Here is a 21,013-nt window from a genome sequence, read left to right as displayed (position 1 = left end):
CAAGTCAGGCCAGCAGTTTATTAGCTTTATCCCTAACATTATAGATTCTTCATTGGGTTGCTAGTGTGTAAGTCTGGGGATAAAGTCGCACCAATTCTCGCAGTTTCTGCCTCTCAAGATGCAGCTAGTGCTGGAGGAAACCTCCCTCCTCCCCCTCCGACAAGCACCAGTCCTCTAAACTGTCAACGTCCCTCTTGAACACTTCACATTGTAATCTGTGTTTCTTCTTTTTCCTCCATTAGAGCCTGTGCAAGTCCCCGTATAACTGTCTTGAAGGCCTTCCACAAGTTGAAGGCTGAGTCCACCGATCCCATGTTTTCTTTAAAGTATTGATCTGCCCTCTCTCTCAACTTGTACGTGAAAGTCTTGTCTAGCAGGGGCCTAGCCTGGAGGGCAACGCGTGCATCTTAGCTGGGTCCAATAATGTCATTTCCACAGGGGAGTGGTCCTAGATCCCCTGTGGTCGATGGGAGGTGCCCCTAAACTTCCCCATGTGGCCCATAAGGTGAGCAGGTAGTCCAAGCTGGAATAACTTCTGTGTGCCACTGAGTACTAGGTGTACTGTCTCCCCCACAACTCTGCCAGACCTAGTACATCTAGAAAGACCTCCAGCAACTCTGAGTCACCCTGAGTTTTAGCTTATGATTCCCTGTCTACCTCAGGGTCTGCTACCAAATTCAGATGCTCTCCCAGGATTAGGAGCTTGGGTGGCACTAGCAATAAGAGGGTCCCAATATCAGTGAGTGTCTGTTCCTGTAGTTTCAGTGGTGCATACATTGAACAAACATTGAGCTATGCGATATAGCCATTCAGTCAACAAAGGGATGGAGGGTTGCCTCAAATGGTGGAATATGCAGAGTTTGCCCAGCACATGTAATGTGGCTATTTGTAGTCATGAGAGGTTGAGTCAGGGAGATCTAAGAAGTCATGGAGAAGAGCAATGGTGCGATAGAGTAATCTGGACAGCACCATACTGTTGTAGGTGCCCCAAGGCTGGAGTCCAGCATGAAGCAATAGCTGGGCAGGACCACAGAACCTGGAGGAGATTGCAATTGAAGGTGTTGCACCACCAGCATAGGTCGTGGAGGTAGATATTTGGCCTTATGTAGCTTCAGAGGGGCCCAGTACCAGTCCTGCAAAATTTTACAACAGATCAATTTAAGCAGTGTTCTCTGAGAGCTCTATCAGATCCAAGAGAAGGTAGGCCCAGTCTTCCAGGTTGTATGTCTTTCCTGGAAAGGATGTCATAACAGCCTGTTGGCTGCGAGGGATGGAAGAGAGTGTTGGCCTTTAATGAGACCCATATAAAGATTTGCTAAAGGTTCCCTATTCCTGCCGAAGGCACAGAGGTACTATGATAGGGGAAACTGTGGCAAGTCTTTAGTCTGTCAGACACTGGTCACTCTGAAGTAGTGGGACAGCTGGTGGTAATGGTCAATTCAGCACACAGTTGATTGAAGATTTGGAGTCTACCTACAAGCAAGGACATGGTCATGGTATTGTATGCCAAGGGTTCTCCAAGTTGTCTAATGGAACAGATGCCCTCCTTTGCAAAGTGTGGAATTGTGCTTGAGGCGCTATTGTAGATAGGCACAGCTGGACGAGTCATACCAGGCTTTGGGCATTTCCCCAGGAGGCTAGAAGTGTGATGTGGTCACTTTTGTGACTAGGGGGCGGTTTTGTAGCAATGCTGCAGCTTTAAAAGCACTACAGAGTTCCATTTATCTCAAACTGTTTTCATAAAAGTGCCTAGATAACACTGGTGATTAATGTACATGCTGGAGACTGATCAAAGTTTTTTCTAGTGACAGTTTTGACTCATCTAAGGTAGCGCAGAGGTTTAATATGCCTGCTGCAAAGAACATGTACTATACAGATAACAGAACTGGATTTTATGTGCAATGCTCATTGGGGTATTTCTTTTGTCACAGAGCTCTGTTTGTTATTGTGCAGTTCATAAGTTACAAGCATAATGTAGCACAGTGTGCTATTAGCTGCCATCAAAAAGCTGCATGCAAACTTCCTAGTACATTTTAGAAGTTAGGCGTTTTCCCTGGCATTTGATTATCTGACTTTTGCTAAAAAGGGTTTGTTTGGGTAGAAACAAATTGCTATTAGTAAAGTCTACCCTCTCCACTGTGTTACATCCTGAGTTTATGCTTCCTCAGACCAAGCACTCTTAAAAAAACTCCTGCCAATATGGATGACATGTAGTCCCATTTATTTTATGTAACATTTTCAATACACTGGTTTACAAACATATGATTTGTTATCTCTGTATGTGTGTGAGATGCTATGTAGAGATGAAAGGCATTGTTAGAGGGTGCTGGAGAGGGAATCATTGAAGAGCACTAATAAAGATTGCATTATTCTGGGGCACTGTAAGGTCATCATTTACATGTCTTAAAAATGAATACCACTGAATATACTGTGTTGTAGGATGCACCGTTTTGCCAACTTGTCTTGGGGGTAGGGAAAACCCACTAAGCCCCATTGTAGTAGTCAGGATTGCTTGCTGTGCACCCTTTGGGTGCTGGTCTGACAAGGTTTGCGAGGGCTGCTTTGGGTCCCCAGTCTGGTGCTGTAGATAGGGTGTCACTCTCATTAGTTGAGGTGCTTTCCCTCAGGCCCATGAAGTCGCTGCCAGATCAGGTGTGAGGCTACTTTTGTCAACTCATTTTTTGTCCAGTTCTGTGTTTAACCACTTGTGATGCCTAGCTAATGTGCAGACGATGAAATGGGAATTTGATAGCATATATAGCATTATGGGCCATATGTACGAACACATTTTCCCATTGACACAGAATGGGAAAAACCCTTTGCTACATCTGGCCCCATGTGTGTTACAATTCAAGAAATATTTCAACACAGAAGACTCTATATCAGTGTCCAGAGTTTTGGTGTCACTCGTGAAATTGCAAGCAAGACATTCCGATATTTTTATGTCCCAAAAAACTGGGCACCACCTCTGTATCATGGTATTTCACTAACACCCTCACTACATAGTGTTTGATGGTCTTATTTCATTTAAGAGCAGAGAGTGGTGGTTCACTGCATATGTCTCCAATGAGTGGGCATTGACGTTTGATGTTCTTTTAATGTCATAGCTTACACAACTGTATATGCTGACAATGACAATCCTGCTCTGTGTAGTGTTCCTGAATTTGGGGATGGAAACACATTCCCTAGGGTTAAACCCAGCTCTCTTCAGAGCTCTGATGATTATCTTTCTCGGTGACCTTTTCTATCAGTATTTTCTTCCATGGTTCAGCTTCTCTGAAGTAACCCTATTTAAGGAGACAACGGGGGTCATTCTGACCTCGGCGGTAAAAGGCCCTTACCGCCGGTCAGAAGTCCGCCATTCTACCGCCGCGGCCGCGGTAAACCGCCACGGTCATTCTGACCACCAACTGTGAATCCGCCAAAAATCCGACATCCAAGGAAGGCCGCCTCATCAGCGGGCCGCGGAAAACTGGAGATGACCAAACCTCCACCGTCACGCCAACACAAACACGCCCATGCCATTCTGACCCACGAATCCACGCGGCGGTCTTTCAACCGCGGTATTCCATTGGCGGTACACACCGCTGCGGTCAAAATACACACACAGCTCAAAACACAGCCACATTGGACAATTCGAAATACACACACCTGATACACATACACACACCACTCCCACACACCCATTACAATATAAAACACACATCACCCACAAACCCCCATTAGTTGGAAATCGGAGCGAAGGCGAGAGCGAGAGAGATAGAGATAGAGAGAGCGAGCACAGCAATAGAAAACCCCAACACACACAGGAACCCAACTTCATCACCCACACCACATCCACGCACACATCACCACATATCACCACGCACATCACCACAAACACCACCCCACACCTCATCCACACCACCCCATGGCACCCCAAAGACACCCAAGGTTTTCGGACCAAGAACTCCGGGTCATGGTGGAGGAAATCATGAGGGTTGAGCCCCAGCTCTTCGGCACACAGGTGCAGCACACCACCATAGCAAGGAAGGCTGAGCTATGGCAAAGGATCGTAGACAGGGTCAACGCTGTGGGACAGCATCCCAGAAATCGGGAAGATATCAGAAAGCGATGGAGCGACCTACGGGGGAAGGTGCGCTCGATGATCTCCAGGCACAACATCGCTGTGCAGAAGACTGGCGGCGGACCCCCACCCACTCCACCCCAATTCACAACATGGGAGCAAGAGGTGGTAAACATCCTGCATCCTGATGGCCTCGCTGGAGTACACAGAGGAATGGACTCTGGTAAGTCGAATCTCAACTACTTCACCCCCCCCCAACCACCAGCATGCCAACCCCCCCCTCACTCCCAATCTCAAATCCCCAGCACACAACCTCCCTGCCAATGTCTCACCAGCACAACCCACCCTAAACAACACCAACCCCTGAATGCCAACACAAACCATAGACAGCCACCACCAAAGCATGACCATTGCACATACCCATACACCCCCCCCCAAACCCTCACAACACCTCCCACAAGGGAATGCCAGCACTGGGGGACAAGGGCACTCAAAATGCACACTATGGCACACACAGAAACAATAACCATACTCCTTTACCCCTGCAGGGCCCGAACGCCAACACACCGCCATGGAGGGTCCAGATTTGTCCATCCCACCCCCAGAACAGGCCCCCAGCGAGGACAGCAGCTCTGTCGACCTAGAACCTGACGACCAGCCCGGACCATCGGGGACCTCTGGACAGTCGGTTCCCCACACACAGACACAGGCCACAGCAGACCCAAACCCCTCTGGGAACACCAGCACAGCTCCCACCCAGCGGGCCCATGCCTCTGTCTCGCGGACGCGTCAATCAGCAGTGTGTCCGCCACTACAGGGCACCCAGGCTGACCCAACACCCCAACAACAACAGGGACCTGGGGGCAGTGGTAGTGGGCACACCGTCCAGGGAACAGAGTCCCGGGGAAACAGGGCAACTGGGAGGGCTGCTGTGCGACAGGGGGGGGAGGACAGGCCCAGGAACCGACTCTCCAAGAGGCCCTCACCACCATCATGGGAGCATACCATCACTCCCAGGAGACGATGGCGACGGTACTGGCCAGGTTCACCGAGATCCAGGCACAGCAGGAGGAACGGTACATGGGGTTCAGCAATGAACTCCGGAACATCGCTACTGCTATGGGGACCATAGTCCAGGCCCTCAACCGGATAGAAACCACATTGCGGGACCATGTGGCACCGCAAAGGGCCCCTGTCACTAGCCAGGAACAGCCTACCACCTCCGCCGGCGCTAGTGATCAGGAGGCCCCCACAGAACGACGGGCCACCAGAACCCCACCTCCTGCTGAAGAACAACCACCCCGCAAGAGGAACCTGAGATCTCAAAGGAAGACAGAGTAGGATGCCAAGACCCCCGTCAACCTAATATCCCTCCTGATGTCATCCCACTGTCCCACGTTGTCACCCTGTCCAACCTTGAACTGCCCCTGCTCCATCCTTCCACAGGCATATGGACAATGCACCTGTGCGAGCGAGAACTGGACTCTGCCATGGACACAACTCCACCCTCACCCATCACCGTTTTAATATCATGTACCAATATCTAGCACTAAAAATAAATCACTCATTGCACTGAAATCATTCTGGAGTCAGCCTGTATTATTGACAAATGTATAACACATTACTTATCAATAATGTTCTGTTATTTATGTGATGACAACATACCGATGTCAATAAGCATTAGTCCATGGGCTAACCAAGCAGAAGTCACGCAGTGGGTCATACAGCACTGAAAAGGGAAGGGAAAATCAAACATCAGTTTAAAAGAACTGGGGGGGAAATACACAAAGTAAAGATGCAGGGGGCTTTCAGTAAATGTTAAATGGCGTGGGTGATTCCTACCTGTGTGCTACTGAAAATTCTGTTGGATAACTCTGTCCCTGTTGTCTGGGTCGTCCTCTTCGTCTTCCTCCTCTTCACTCTCCGCAGGCTCCACAGCTGCTTCAACACCACCATCTGGACCATCCTCCTGCAGGAAAGGCACCTGACGTCGCAATGCCAGATTGTGAAGCATACAGCAGGCCACGATGATCTGGCACACCTTCTTTGGTGAGTACATCAGGGATCCCCCTGTCATATGCAGGCACCTAAACCTGGCCTTCAGGAGGCCAAAGGTTCTCTCTATGATCCTCCTAGTACGCCCATGGGCCTCATTGTACCGTTCCTCTGCCCTGGTCCGGGGATTCCTCACTGGGGTCAATAGCCAAGGCAGGTTGGGGTAACCAGAGTCACCAATTAGCCACACACGTTGTCTCTGTAGCTGTTCCATCACATAAGGGATGCTGCTATTTCGCATCACATACGCGTCATGCACTGACCCAGGGAACATGGCATTCACATGGGAGATGTACTGGTCAGCCAAACAGACCACCTGGACGTTCATCGAATGGTAATTTTTCCTGTTTCTGTACACCTGCTCATCGTCTTTTGGGGGTACTAAAGACACATGGGTCCCATCAATGGCACCAATTATGTTGGGGATATGTCCAAGGGCATAAAAATCACCCTTCACAGTGGCCAAATCAACATCCTCAGGGAATACAATGTAGCGCCGCATGTGTTTCGTCAGGGCAGACAACACTCTAGACAAGATTTTTTAAAACATAGGCTGAGACATTCCAGATGACATGACCACTGTTGTCTGGAATGAGCCACTTGCCAAAAAATGGAGGACTGACAGAACCTGCACTAGAGGGGGAATTCCTGTGCGTTGGCGGATGGGGGACATCAGGGCTGGCTCCAGCTGGGCACACAGTTCATGTATAGTGGCTCGGTCAAGTCGGTATCGTAGTATTATATGGCGTTCTTCCATTGTCGACAGGTCCACCAGCGGTCGGTACACGCGAGGATTCATCCTTCTCCTCGCAAGTCCCAGCGGACGGTGCCTAGGAAGGACAACATGGCGCACACAGTCAAGCAAATCACAGGTACGTTCACCACTGCATGCATAGCACACGATTATCTATGTATTGAAATGCGTGTATGTGTGGCAATGCAAGGCCTAGGCCTGTGTGACGCAGTACAAATTATGCCATGTGGGCCCTTGAAATGGCGGCTGCCTGACCTGTGAAGTGGGACAATGGGATGTGAGGTCAATGCGCTGGCGTGGCACACCGTGGCGGTAGGCGGTCTAAGACTGCTATATGAAGCCGCATTGGCTAACATTGAGGCCAATGGGTTTCAGGAGCCAATGACGAGGTGCGCCGGCGGTCGCGGTACGCACCGCCGCGGTACGCACCGCCGCGGGCGTGACCGCCATTTTCTATCTGCTTAATCACTCGAGACCTGATCATCCACAGGAGAGGACCTATACTGCAAGTGCTGCTGTGACCTCGGTCTGGAAGTGACAATGGCTGCTGCGACTGGGGAAAGGGCCCCTGCCTTCACGTCTGAGGAGTTGGAGAAACTTGTGGATGGGGTCCTCCCCCAGTATGCGTTACTCTACGGTCCTTCAGGCCAACAGGTAAGTACACTGGGTGCACATTGAATGGGCTATGCCTGTGTGGAGTGGGGGGCGAATGAGGAGTGCAACGCACGACAGATGAGAGCATGTGCCATTTGGCAAGGTTGGGGAGGGGGGGCCAATCGCATCTAACATGCAGAAAATTGATGATTTTTCCTTCCCACCCTGTACATGTCAAATAGGTCAGCGCCCATCAGAAAGTGGACATTTGGCGTGCCATCGCCAAGGAAGTCCGGGCCCTGGTGGTCCACGTCAGACGGGGCACCCACTGCCGCAAGAGGTTGGAGGACATCCGCCGCGGGACCAGGAAGACCGCCGAGTCACTGCTGGGGATGGCCTCCCAACCTAGGAGGGGTGCCAGTCGTACCCTGACCCCCCTGATGTCCCAGATCCTGGCGGTGGCCTACCCTGATTTGGATGGGCGCTTGAGGACATCACAGCAGACACAAGGGGGTGAGTATCAGCACATTCTGCTATCTCTCTGCGCAGTGGAGGCGTCTGGGTGGGGGAGGAGGGTTGTGGATGACATTAGGCCAGGGCGCTTTCTGTAGTGTAGTCCTCACCTTTAGGCATTGCCCTGTGCTCCCGGCCCCCACCTCTGTAGGGTGACAAGTACAGCTATTGATGGTCCAGCATCACACATGTGCGCCTTTGTCGTCTCTAGACCTGTTGTCCTAGTCAGAAGTACTGAGTAGTGTACCCCGAATGCGCGGCTTAGTGCATGAGGCTCCTGTGTCTGTCCTCTCCGCCAACGGTGTTGACATTGCATGCACTCAACCTGGTCTTCGTTTTTCTCCCCCCACCCTTCTTCTTCATCTTCTTTTGCATGTGTGCATTAGCATCATCAGGCGGAGGAGAATTGGCATCGGAGCACGAGGGAGCTGCAAGTCACAAGGCCCCGGTGGGACCAGGAACAGACACCGAGGGCACCAGTGATCCGGAGGGCGAGGGGAGCACCACAACCGGGACCGGTGGTGACACCAGCGACAGCGACACGTCCTTGGATGGGAGCTCCCTAGCGGTGGCGGCAACATCCGGGCCCCCCGCCTCTACAGGTACAGCCGCCACCCAGCGCACCAGCCCCGCCCTCCCAGCAGCCCCTCAGCCTACGCTCTGTGCCCGCTCGCCCAGGAAGGCGGGCGTCTCCTTCGCCCCAGGCAACTCAGCCCCTGCCCCTGTTACCCCTGCTGCCCTCAGTGAGGAGGTCATTGACCTCCTGAGGACCATCATTGTTGGGCAGACTACACTTTTGAATGCCATCCAGGGGGTAGAAAGGGAGGTGCATCGGAGCAATGCCTACCTGGAGGGCATTCATTCGGGTCAGGCTGCCCATCAACAATCGTTCAATGCTCTGGCCTCAGCACTGACGGCAGCCATTGTCCCTGTTTCCAGCCTCCCTCTTCTGACTGCCTCCAGCCTGTCTCTGTCTCCTGTTCCTCAGCCTATCCCATCCACACCATCAGACCAGCCTGCACACACCTCAACACCCAAGGGCAGCTCATCCAGACACAAGCACCACAGATCCCACAAGCATTCACGCAAGCAACACCCAGATGCAGACATTCCAACAGTCACTACCACCTCTGTGTCCCCCTCCTCCTCGTCTCCCTCCTCCCTGCCGGTGACGTCTACACTCACACCTGCATGCACACCACCATCAGCCAGTGCTTCCATCACCAGCACACCCTCCAGTCCAGTCCGCACACGTGCAGTCACCACCCCCACTACCATTTACACGTCCCCTGTGTCCTCTCCCACTGTGTCTGTCACCCCCTCTTCCAAGACACACAAACGCAGGCAGACACCCACCCAACAGCCATCCACCTCACGACAGCCTCCAGCACAAGCACCTGCACCCAAAGACAGCACACCTGACTCTCCTACAACCACATCCTCTCCCTCCACTCCCATCACCACTTCTCCTACCTATTACCTTGGTCCTAAGAAAGTTTTCCTTGCTAATCTTGACCTCTTTCCCTCCACTGACCCACCCCCTCCATCTGCAAAGAGTCCCAAGAGCACCTCAGCCACCACCAACCCAGCTTCGATTGTCACTGTGGTGCATGGGTTCTGGAGCCCACCCTTTGCCAGCAGTGACACTTCAATCAGCAGCAAGGGGACAGCCAGCCCCCCACCAGGCAAGAGGACCAGGAAGCTAAAGGGCCGCCGTGAGAGGACTGACACGGCTGCCCCCAAGGAGCAAAGTTCGCCCACTTCACCAGCCATAACATCTAGGGGAGGCAAGGGCCCGAGAGCCCCATCTAAGGAGCGAAAGGGCAGCAGGGCGGAAAAGTCAGCCAGCAGGAGCGCGGAGCAGGAGGGGCCCACAAGCCCCATCCCGGGTGTTAGGAAGAACACCAAAGGGCCCAGGACTCCGTCACCGAAGGGTCCAGCAACAGCACGGTCGGAGGGCGACTGAGCAGGGAGTCCAGGCCAGGTCTGGCTCCCTTGACCTACTGGACGAGCACCGCTGAAGAGGGCCCCGCCGTGCAGAAGAGCACCGCTGAACAGGGCCCCGCTGTGCAGAAGAGCACCGCTCCGCTGAGCCCCGCCGTCTCAAGCACCGCTCCGCTGGGCCCCGCCGTCTCAAGCACCGCTCCGCTGGGCCCTTCCTGTCAAGCACCGCTCCGCTGGGCCCCGCCGTCTAAAGCACCGCTCCGCTGGGCCCTTCCTGTCAAGCACCGCTCCGCTGGCCCCTTCCTGTCAAGCACCGCTCCGCTGGGCCCTTCCTGTCAAGCACCGCTCCGCTGGGCCCCGCCGTCTCAAGCACCGCTCCGCTGGGCCCCGCCGTCTCAAGCACCGCTCCGCTGGGCCCTTCCTGTCAAGCACCGCTCCGCTGGGCCCCGCCGTCTCAAGCACCGCTCCGCTGGGCCCTTCCTGTCAAGCACCGCTCCGCTGGGCCCCGCCGTCTCAAGCACCGCTCCGCTGGGCCCTTCCTGTCAAGCACCGCTCCGCTGGGCCCCGCCGTCTCAAGCACCGCTCCGCTGGGCCCCACCGTCTCAAGCACCGCTCCGCTGGGCCCTTCCTGTCAAGCACCGCTCCGCTGGGCCCTTCCTGTCAAGCACCGCTCCGCTGGGCCCCGCCGTCTCAAGCACCACTCCGCTGGGCCCTTCCTGTCAAGCACCGCTCCGCTGGGCCCTTCCTGTCAAGCACCGCTCCGCTGGGCCCTTCCTGTCAAGCACCGCTCCACTGGGCCCCGCCATCTCAAGCACCGCTCCGCTGGGCCCCGCCATCTCAAGCACCGCTCCGCTGGGCCCTTCCTGTCAAGCACCGCTCCGCTGGGCCCCGCCGTCTCAAGCACCACTCCGCTGGGCCCTTCCTGTCAAGCACCGCTCCGCTGGGCCCCGCCGTCTCAAGCACCGCTCCGCTGGGCCCCGCCGTCTCAAGCACCGCTCCGCTGGGCCCTTCCTGTCAAGCACCGCTCCGCTGGGCCCCGCCGTCTCAAGCACCGCTCCGCTGGGCCCTTCCTGTCAAGCACCGCTCCGCTGGGCCCCGCCGTCTCAAGCACCGCTCCGCTGGGCCCCACCGTCTCAAGCACCGCTCCGCTGGGCCCTTCCTGTCAAGCACCGCTCCGCTGGGCCCTTCCTGTCAAGCACCGCTCCGCTGGGCCCCGCCGTCTCAAGCACCGCTCCGCTGGGCCCCGCCATCTCAAGCACCACTCCGCTGGGCCCTTCCTGTCAAGCACCGCTCCGCTGGGCCCTTCCTGTCAAGCACCGCTCCGCTGGGCCCTTCCTGTCAAGCACCGCTCCACTGGGCCCCGCCATCTCAAGCACCGCTCCGCTGGGCCCCGCCATCTCAAGCACCGCTCCGCTGGGCCCTTCCTGTCAAGCACCGCTCCGCTGGGCCCTTCCTTTCAAGCACCGCTCCGCTGGGCCCTTCCTGTCAAGCACCGCTCCGCTGGGCCCCGCCGTCTCAAGCACCACTCCGCTGGGCCCTTCCTGTCAAGCACCGCTCCGCTGGGCCCCGCCGTCTCAAGCACCGCTCCGCTGGGCCCTTCCTGTCAAGCACCGCTCCGCTGGGCCCCGCCGTCTCAATCACCGCTCCGCTGGGCCCTTCCTGTCAAGCACCGCTCCGCTGGGCCCCGCCGTCTCAAGCACCGCTCCGCTGGGCCCCGCCGTCTCAAGAACCGCTCCGCTGGGCCCTTCCTGTCAAGCACCGCTCCGCTGGGCCCTTCCTGTCAAGCACCGCTCTGCTGGGCCCCGCCGTCTCAAGCACCGCTCCGCTGGGCCCTTCCTGTCAAGCACCGCTCCGCTGGGCCCTGCCGTCTCAAGCACCGCTCCGCTGGCCCCGCCGTCTCAAGCACCGCTCCGCTGGGCCCTTTCTGTCAAGCACTGCTCCGCTGGGCCCTTCCTGTCAAGCACCGCTCCGCTGGGCCCCGCCGTCTCAAGCACCGCTCCGCTGGGCCCTTCCTGTCAAGCACCGCTCCGCTGGGCCCCGCCGTCTCAAGCAGCGCTCCGCTGGGCCCCGCCGTCTCAAGCACCGCTCCGCTGGGCCCTTCCTGTCAAGCACCGCTCCGCTGGGCCCCGCCGTCTCAAGCACCACTGGCACAATGACAGTGCCGGATCTGTCTCGAACTACTGTTCACGGTTCACTGTGCCCACCATGCCTCCTCCTTGACCGGTGGAGACTGTTATCCACCTGATGGACTGTGGCTTTGCAGTCCCCAGGATGGCCGAGTGGGCAAGCCACCCACTGTAGAGACTTGAGAGACTGTGGCTTTGCACTCCCCAGGATGGCACAGTGGGCATGGTGGCCCCTTCGTGGATCTGGCGTCGTGGACTCATGTGGCTGTGGTGCCCCCCCCTTCCATTCCCCCTGAGGTGCCTGTAGTTTTTTTATCAGATGCCCCTGCAGTGTTCTCTCCAAAGGACTCAGGTCTCCTGTGTGGGCTTTGCCCTTGTGTTGATACACTTTGGCCCACGGACACTTGGAATATCGTTAGATGTGCAGGACTTATTGCCTCGGTTTATCGTAGGCACTGGATATTGAATTGGTTCTTTTGAATTGTTATTGCTATTTGACCGTGACTTATCAGTGATTTTTATTTCCCATAAATTTCGAGTCACAATTTAAATATGTCCTTGCTTTTTTTACGGGGGTTTGGGTGGTGTCACTGTGACTTGTTGCTCTGCATTGGTGTGTACATGGTTTGGGGGGGTGGGTGTATCGCGTATGTGTGTGCACGTAACCTTTCGTCCTCCCCCCTCCCCTGTGTCGTAGGTGCAGTACTCACCGTTGTCGTCTGCGCCGGCGTTCGTACTCGTGGTGGATGAGCAGGTAGACGAGAGCAGGTAGGATGTTTAATTCGGGTTCCATGCTGTCCTCCTTCCTCGTGGAGTGCGTAGAGGTGCGCGTTTTCCCGTTCGTAGTCTGTTTCCGCCGTGTTTTTATTGGCGGTGCTACCGCCCCGGAAATGGTGGCGGATTGGTGAGTTGTGATAGTGTGGGCGGTACATTGTCTGCCGCCTGTCTGTTGGCGGTGACCGCCGCGCTGTTTGTCGGTCCCGCCGTGGCGGTCGGAGTGTTAATGTGGCGGGCTGTGTTGGCGGTTCCCGCCAGGGTCAGAATTCCATTTTTTGGACCGCCGGCCTGTTGGCGGGTTGGCCGCCGCTTTATCACCGACCGCCAGGGTTAGAATCACCCCCAACATCTGCATATGCACAAAACTTGACCAAAAGGGAGATTGTTCCTCAGAGCCTGTGGATGGTGGCTATTGTACCTACGTAATGAGTTAGTTGCCAATACGTTTGTATAGAGTGGTATAAAGTTTATCTTCCTTATGTTTCATCAAGTGATCCAAGTAATTTATCTATGTTTTGCTGTAATTGATAATAAATGACGAATCTCCACTCTAGTATAGCCAAATAATTAGGTTCTAGAGTTCATCTTCTTATCCATGCCAGAGTAGAAAGATGTCCTCAATTTATCACTTCAATGTGCATATTTGTGGCCTCACTAAAAGGCTGGCTGTCCAAGGACCGACAGCCTTGCTGTGACGGTCGGACCGCTGCAACTGTGGTGGTCCTGCCACCACATTACAGTCCTGGTGGGCGGACCCATGACAGGACCGCCATGGTTCCCGATGGGGTGATGGCTGTCGGATTTGTACTCAGCCACGGTGGCACTAAATACTGCACTGCCTGGCTGATTACAACTCAGCTTTCCACCAAACTTCAATGGAGGGGAACCCACCATGGAAAGGCTGGTGGAAACCCAGTGTTGGGGGATCCCATGCCTAGTACCGTTAGAATGTGCACTGTCTGCAAAGCATTCCAATGGTGCTGCCCCCCTGTGAGACGGCATTGGCCAATGCTGCCACACAGTTTCTACTCGACTGACCAGTAGAAATCTGGTAATGGGTTTGGTGGGGAGACCGCCAGCTCTGTCAGACTCATAATGAGGCCCTTTGTCGTTGAAAAGATTGTCCATCTATATGGGACATTGTTTTCTTTTTCAAATTTACCCAGAAACAAATTTGCCACTTTGACCTGCTCATGGTAGTAGCTATTAAACATGAAGTTCCTGAATTAATATAGTAAGGGGTGTCTTATTGTCTGTCTGTGAGATGGATTTCTCGATTACCTCAATCACTTCAGTCTGGGGGATATTGGTGTAGAGGGATTCTACATTCAAGGTGATCATAATATCTTTCTGAATATCCTATGATAACCCTTCTCTACTGATTAATTGCATACTATCTCCTACATATGAATGCCTTTTGGGAACTTTTCCTTTTATGTAGAATCAACATGAAGGTTCTAGCACAGACAACACCTAGACATTATTGCTCTAATTGTTGATTTGTGAATGTCATTGTGGCTGTTGCGCAGCATGTATATCCTGGGTGTCATCAGGTGTGATTCTTAGAATATGTGTTCTTTGGCAAAGATACCATTGTCAAAAGCCCTGCAATACACCCTCCATATGTCTTGAATATTTTTGAGGGGTTGTGTGTCATTTTTGCATAATGTCTCCCATCACTGAGCTGTCTTTGTATTTCTGCCTCATAGTATCTGATGTTCTGGGTATTATGGCCACACTTTTATCATTTGGTTTGCTAGTTATCTCTAAATTTTGGTGTGAAGTGGACAGGGTCACCTGTTCATTTTTCAATATGTTGTACGGAATACATTTTCTTTTATTTCCAATTCCTTGACTTGTTTCAGAACTGTCTTCGCAAATGCAAAAACTTCTACACTCATTTAGTCAGTTGTTGTATAAAATGTAGAAAGGAAAGAAAGGTTTATTCCTGTCATCCTTTGAGGTTCAGGTTTATCTTTGAAGAAATGTTTTCACGTGATCATACTAAATTAACTGTAAAGTTCACCCTGAACTTAAAGAAATCCAATCTCTCTGTGATATCAGATTTAAGGTCTTTACTGAGTATCAATTCCTCATCATGGTTTAGTATATGTTCAGTGATATGTTCAGGGCTGTTTATAGGAGGGTTCTCTACCAAGTATAATATTGATTGCGAGTCTGCGTTTCCCCTGGATGGCATTTCCTCTTCATCTCACTCCATCTCGCTTCCCCACAACTCCTTGTTCTCCCCCAGCTCTGCTTGCTCTACCATAAAAATTCCCTTGGGGGCATTTGATGTTTATAAGTCCCTGTGTTGCTTAGGCCAGGTATTTTCTGGTCATCTGAGCTGGCTCGTTTTTCAGAGAAGGTGAATCTTTTACATGTGTAGGAGGTTTTAGGGTCTACCTGTGTGTAATAATGTACCCTGAGGTAGTGGTATGCCACTCCCCTTATTATAAGGGGAGGGGACAACTGGCATAGTTCTCTCTTGTGTAACTACTCATAATTACAGCAGAATTACTCGTAATTATTACTGTGATTACACGAGAAGTGCAATATAGCACTTAGAACTATTTTCTTGGTTCAAAATGCACTCTTGTGTCTAAATGGGCCCTGGGATGGATTTTATGCTAAGAATACATCACTAATTGATATAGAACATGAACAGCAGTAGCTAGCATCCACTTGCACTCTCTTAAATTGTTGTTCCTGTACTCTTGCAGTAGGATTTTTGCCCAAAATTACTCTTAATTACTCATTATGGATTATTTGCTCAATTTCAGTAATTTTGCATCACAAAAGTAACTTATAAATACTGACCTTACTACGATAACTCTGACGTAATTAAAATGTTTCCAATGCTTAGTTATTGTATAGGCTTTTTCTTTCTGAACTTTTCTATTTTCGTGCCTAGGTTGATAGAATGGAAATCGACAATTGATTTCTGTGGGTTATCAAAGACAACAATCACATTTTAAACAGCATTTTCACTCTTACCTTTTCCTTCCAGGTTAGTGATCTGTTGTTTCAGTGCATTCAGTTTCTCTAGAGATGTGTCTATACCCAACACCAGCCAATAACGTCAACACTTATCCCCAATAAAACTAACCTTTTTCTAAAGATTCTCATTTTGAGTAAAAAATAAGCCTCGGCAGAAATTCAATTATGTCAAATTAATTGGAGTTGTTTTGATAATTGTATTTTTCACTGTGATGCAGGACTACAGATGATAATGTGACTACGCCCTCTATTGTAATTAAGAGTAATTTGGAGGAAATATCCTACCACAAGTGTATATTTAGTGAGTTATTTTCTTGCACTGCTATTCCTTAGAGCAAAATGCATCCTTGTGTCCACTTTGAATGTGAGTAAGTCATTTTTGTGCCTTGAAAATAGTGGTAAATGCAGAATTATTCTACTTCTGTAATTCTGAGTAATCTGAATTTCTCAGTAATTCAATGTGATTATGCTACACAAATTATAGGAGTTACGTCAACACCGAAGCAAAAATATTTGGTATATTTCTCACTTGCAATCCTACAAAAATAATGTAAGTCTTCAAGTACTCAATAGTGTACCATGCTGTTCACTCCTAATTAACCTTTTTTCTTTAATTTGTGTAGGTCAGTGTGGATATTTGTGGTAGGGGTGTCTCTTGACCTATGATGGGAAGGTCCCCCTAGGATTTTTGATATGTATTCCTCAGAGTAACATAGATCTTCTTTTGCCATACCCTCTAACACTGTGATAACATGTAATACAGGGATATCAACACTGCAATGTCTTTTCAATATACTGCCTTTTCCTAACTACATAATCCAAACATGGACAACCTTATATGCCCATAGGGACTAGGGTAATTCAATGTAATAAAAAAGGTTTTGCCTGTGGGACCCATTCCAGGAATACCTAACTTTAAAGTATTCAGTGATTGGTGTTATGTGTTAGTTAACACCCACTATTTCACTCCTTGGTAGAAATCATATTGTTCTTCATATAAGATATGTACATGCAAGGGTGAAAACAGTACAATGGAAAAGTGCAGACGAGGCACTGCTGGTGCACACATTGAATAGTATGTGTATTTATGACAACAAGACCTTAATTTCCAGAAAGTATCACTGTGGTCCTGGACACGACCACATGCCCCGTTTATTTTAGTCAGACACCCATCATGATGGACACATGCTCTTACACTTGGAGCTACTCAGACCATTTACCATTAAGTGGGGATAGCAGGATACACCTATGCGCATGAACGCACTGCCCCACTATGTTGTCAAGTGGATTTTAAAGATATTACAGGTATATTTTTGGCAGCATCGCACATTCAGTAGATGGTTGGTGCACGGAATGCACTACAGGTTTGGGCCTCCGTGAGTATTCCCCATCACTCCCTGGAGATCCCACACTGGCCGATAGTGTGCACACTGGTAGCACCATTTATAGTAGCTCTTATCTAGACATTTTGCATGCTCCTTTTCAGAAAGATTTGTTCCTCTGGAGGTTGTGTGTGACTCTTTGTACAGATACTTACTTATGCCCTAGATAAGTCATCTGCAGACAGTGGCTCTCAAACAAGACTGTTGCAAGTTGATCAAACAATGACATTTCCTTTTGCCCTGATTGCAGGTGCTATAGACAGATGACATTCATCTGAATGAGACCCTACAATTGAAATTGGGTTGAAACTTCAACACCCTGTTTCCTGGTTACAGAATTAAATGGAGGAAAAAGATGACTAAATATAATCCTCCAAAGCAAATTGTGTTTCAAAGTGCTGGTAACCGGGGTATGGAACGTATTTAGCATCACTCATATAATCTCCTATAACAGCACTGCATTATCTGCCCTTTTCCATAGTACTGTTTGCACCTTAAATGCATATATTCCATATTGAGAACAATGTACTTTCTTCCAAGGAGTTAAGCTTTGTGTCTTGACTAATGTTTCTATGGTAATATGCCAACATAACACTAGACTTACCCTAGTCCATGTTGGCATATTCGGTTGCCTTTGTTTGGTCTATGTTGCAGGGGGAGCATAAGCACTTTACCACTGGGTAGCAGGGGAAAAGTGCACAGAGTTCTACAGCCCACAAAAACCTCAAGGCAAAAATCTCAGAATACACCACTCAAACAATGTTCATTACCATCAGTGACATTAAGGGGGCTATTCCAACTTTGGAGGAGGTGGTAATCCGTCCCAAATGGGACGGATTTACCACCAGCTGTATTACGAGTTCCATAGGATATAATGGACTCGTAATACGGCTGGTGGTATATCCATCACTTTACAGTCACTTTTGGGACGGATTACCACTTCCTCCAAAGTTGGAATAACCCCCTAAGTGTTCACAAGATATCCTTTGGTAACTTACTTACAAGAGCAACTGTCACACTATTATTTATTGCCACAGTTTCCCGTTTCAATTACATGGGTCTCCCCTTATTTTTTTAACACACTTCTCTTCTTTTGCCACAGGTCCCACTTTGAAGCTGAGGCGTTCCGTGGTCATTGAGATGTACAAGGAGAGCATTGAAGAGCTTTACAAAGTCTGACATCTGTAATTGAAGAACACAAGCATGTGATTTGGGTGTTTTAAATTTGATGATTAGATTTTGTATTGTTTACTTTTTTACACCAAGCATTTCTCCAAATTAAGGGTGGTGATGTTGGGTAGAGGACTGACACAACCTAGATTTTCAAGATATGCACATAATTAACCTACATTTATGGAATATAAATATATCCTTAAAATTACATTTATCTGAACCTTTTGGGAGTATGTTGGATAGCTTTTCCCTAAACAAATAGGTAAAGGTTCAATATATTATATCAAATGTATCACTTTAATATCACTTTTATATACATTCACTATATCAAATACTAATATGTTGTGACGCTAAGTAGATGGAGTAAATAAAAATTCCTGAGCAGACTCTAAAGGAGAGAGTATCATGGTCCCTTTGCACCCCCACACCAGTCCAGGATTTTGAAAGATACACAAACGAACAATAACAATTATTGTAAAAGCCAATAGGTGATCCCTATAAGATCTATTGACTTTGCAAATATCTTCTTACCCAAGCTTTACAGATTTGTGGTTTCTGTGCAGTATGGATAAAAAAAGACAAAATGTAATTTCTTAAGTGTGCTCTTGCATCCAACAAGCCTGTGCTTGCATACAAAAGGAGACATAGTTTTTTTTTAATTGAACCTTGATGGAGTAGGAAAGAAAAAAAGCTGTTTGAAAGGGCCCTTTTAAAAAACTAGAGAGGAAAAAATAAACAAATAACCACATTAGGAGAGTGGGTTAGAGAGGGGATTTGGGCTAAAGCAGAATGTCGATCGGGGACTGGCACAACAAGGCAAGAGTGAGGAGAAGGAACACAGCAATCTGGGTGAGAAGCAATAAGAGGGAGAGTTCAAGGATGAAAGAAAGCAACACCAAAGCCATAATGGGGGGAAACACAAGGGTGAAAGAGAACAATATAGAGGAGGACAAAAAACACAAGGGAGACAGCTGCAAAACAAATGCACACTCATGGAGTACTTAACCAACAAGAAAAATAGTTCTCTAAAAGCGAGCAGTGGAAGCATTAAAGGCAGTTAATCAAAGAGATGGTAAAGAGACGCTGCTCTTTGGGAGGGAGACACAAGATGGACAGGCTGAAACAAGTTACACCATCCAATACAAAGTGAATAAGAATCAGAGTAAAGCTCACCAATAATAAACAATGTGTATGCTGCAAGCTCCTGTAGGTTTTTGGTAAGTCCACAATAACTCCTTTGCAACCAGGGAGCTTGCACTGTATGATAAACAAGATCTACAAAGGAGAATATAGAGAAAGAAAAACAAGGTAACACTGTAGATGCCCGAATGGAATGACAAATGCAGATAAGAAACATGTGGAAAGAGAAATTGAAGGGAAACTAGAAGGAAACTGCCCAAGTTGAGTATGTGGAAGCAAATTAGAAAGTTGTAAAGCCCCTGGAAAAAAATCCTCTTGAACAGATAATTTTGTTGCCAGGATTGCAGGTATATAAATATAGCAACTGTAATTAACAATGGAAAAGTGGCCATAACCAGATTCTCAATAATCATGGAAGAGTGGTGTCCTAGAATGCCTGTGTGCAGTCTCTAAGAGGTTTTTTTAAGAAACCCTCACCCAAAGTTATCAACTAAAAGTATACTTCATCACTGGGTCGGCGCTCTAGATGCTAATGTGTCAGAGTAGGCTCTACCTCCTCAAGGAAGAAGCACATCTCGCTGAGAAGCTTCGTGTGATCTGTGCAAAATGTCATTAAAATTACCTCACATTTCTTGTTGAGTTTATTTCATTCTCAGGAATTAGTGTTAGGTTTAAATCAAAGGAGGATGCCAACTGGGAATATGTCAATGATCTCTTACATATATAATCAACCATGATCTACATTTTTCAGCAACCCTGGCCCAGCCAGCTTTTATCTGGACCTTAGTAAACAGATCCCTAGTCTGGGTATAAGGAGAGTATCCTGCTACTTCTAATCGCAATAGTTGATACTAACAAACTTAAAAGTGAAGACTTAAATGAGTCTTTTTCACTCATGCAAAGAAAATAATTTACAGTTCCTTAGGGTACATTAATCCAAAACCTTAATATGGGGCTTGATATTGCCCCATAGGGGAAGAATGCAGGTGGGTGGACACTGTAGTCATACATTAATCAAGAGTTCCAGCCCGGTAGTTCGAACTACTGATACCTCCTGAATGTTCAAGATGCACAAGAAAGATGAAGATCTATAATATAACTTAATCAACATTATGCCAAGTCAATGAGGAGCAAAGGAATATTGGTTTTGAAGACACTTAAAATTGAAATGTTTGCTCAGAAATTTAGGACCAACTTCTTGGAATATTACTTTAAGTTGTGTTGTGTACAAATAGGATCGTTTGTATGAATTTCATCTCAAAGCTAATGCTAATATTACAGACTTTGGGCCTGATTCACAAAGGAAAACTTAGACCAAAAGTTTAAGATTATACCTAAATTCTAACTTTACTCATAGTGAAGTTAGACTTTTGGTCTAAGCTGGTCTAAGTTTACTTACAGGTAAAGTTAGACTTTTGGTTTAAGTTTAGAATTTTGGCATAAACTTAGACTTTTGGTCAAAGTTTACTTTTGAGAATCGGGCCCAGTA

At 49.3% G+C, this 21,013-nt stretch overlaps 1 protein-coding gene across 1 annotated transcript in view; it reads left to right on the top strand.

Annotated features, from left to right (window-relative positions):
• The window catches only part of LOC138251486 (long-chain-fatty-acid--CoA ligase ACSBG2-like), a 280,648-nt gene extending 260,985 nt beyond the window's left edge, over positions 1–19,663 (top strand). Inside the window, exon 13 of the mRNA XM_069205653.1 lies at positions 18,314–19,663. Within this exon, the coding sequence (XP_069061754.1) occupies positions 18,314–18,390 (77 nt within the window). The 3' untranslated portion in view covers positions 18,391–19,663. The remainder of the gene's footprint in view (positions 1–18,313) is intronic.
• Positions 19,664–21,013: the final 1,350 nt, after the last annotated feature.

This window comes from Pleurodeles waltl, chromosome 1_2 (assembly GCF_031143425.1).
Source record: "Pleurodeles waltl isolate 20211129_DDA chromosome 1_2, aPleWal1.hap1.20221129, whole genome shotgun sequence".
Classification (NCBI taxonomy): Eukaryota; Metazoa; Chordata; class Amphibia; order Caudata; family Salamandridae; genus Pleurodeles; species Pleurodeles waltl.
This window is presented reverse-complemented; position numbering and strand designations above follow the sequence as displayed.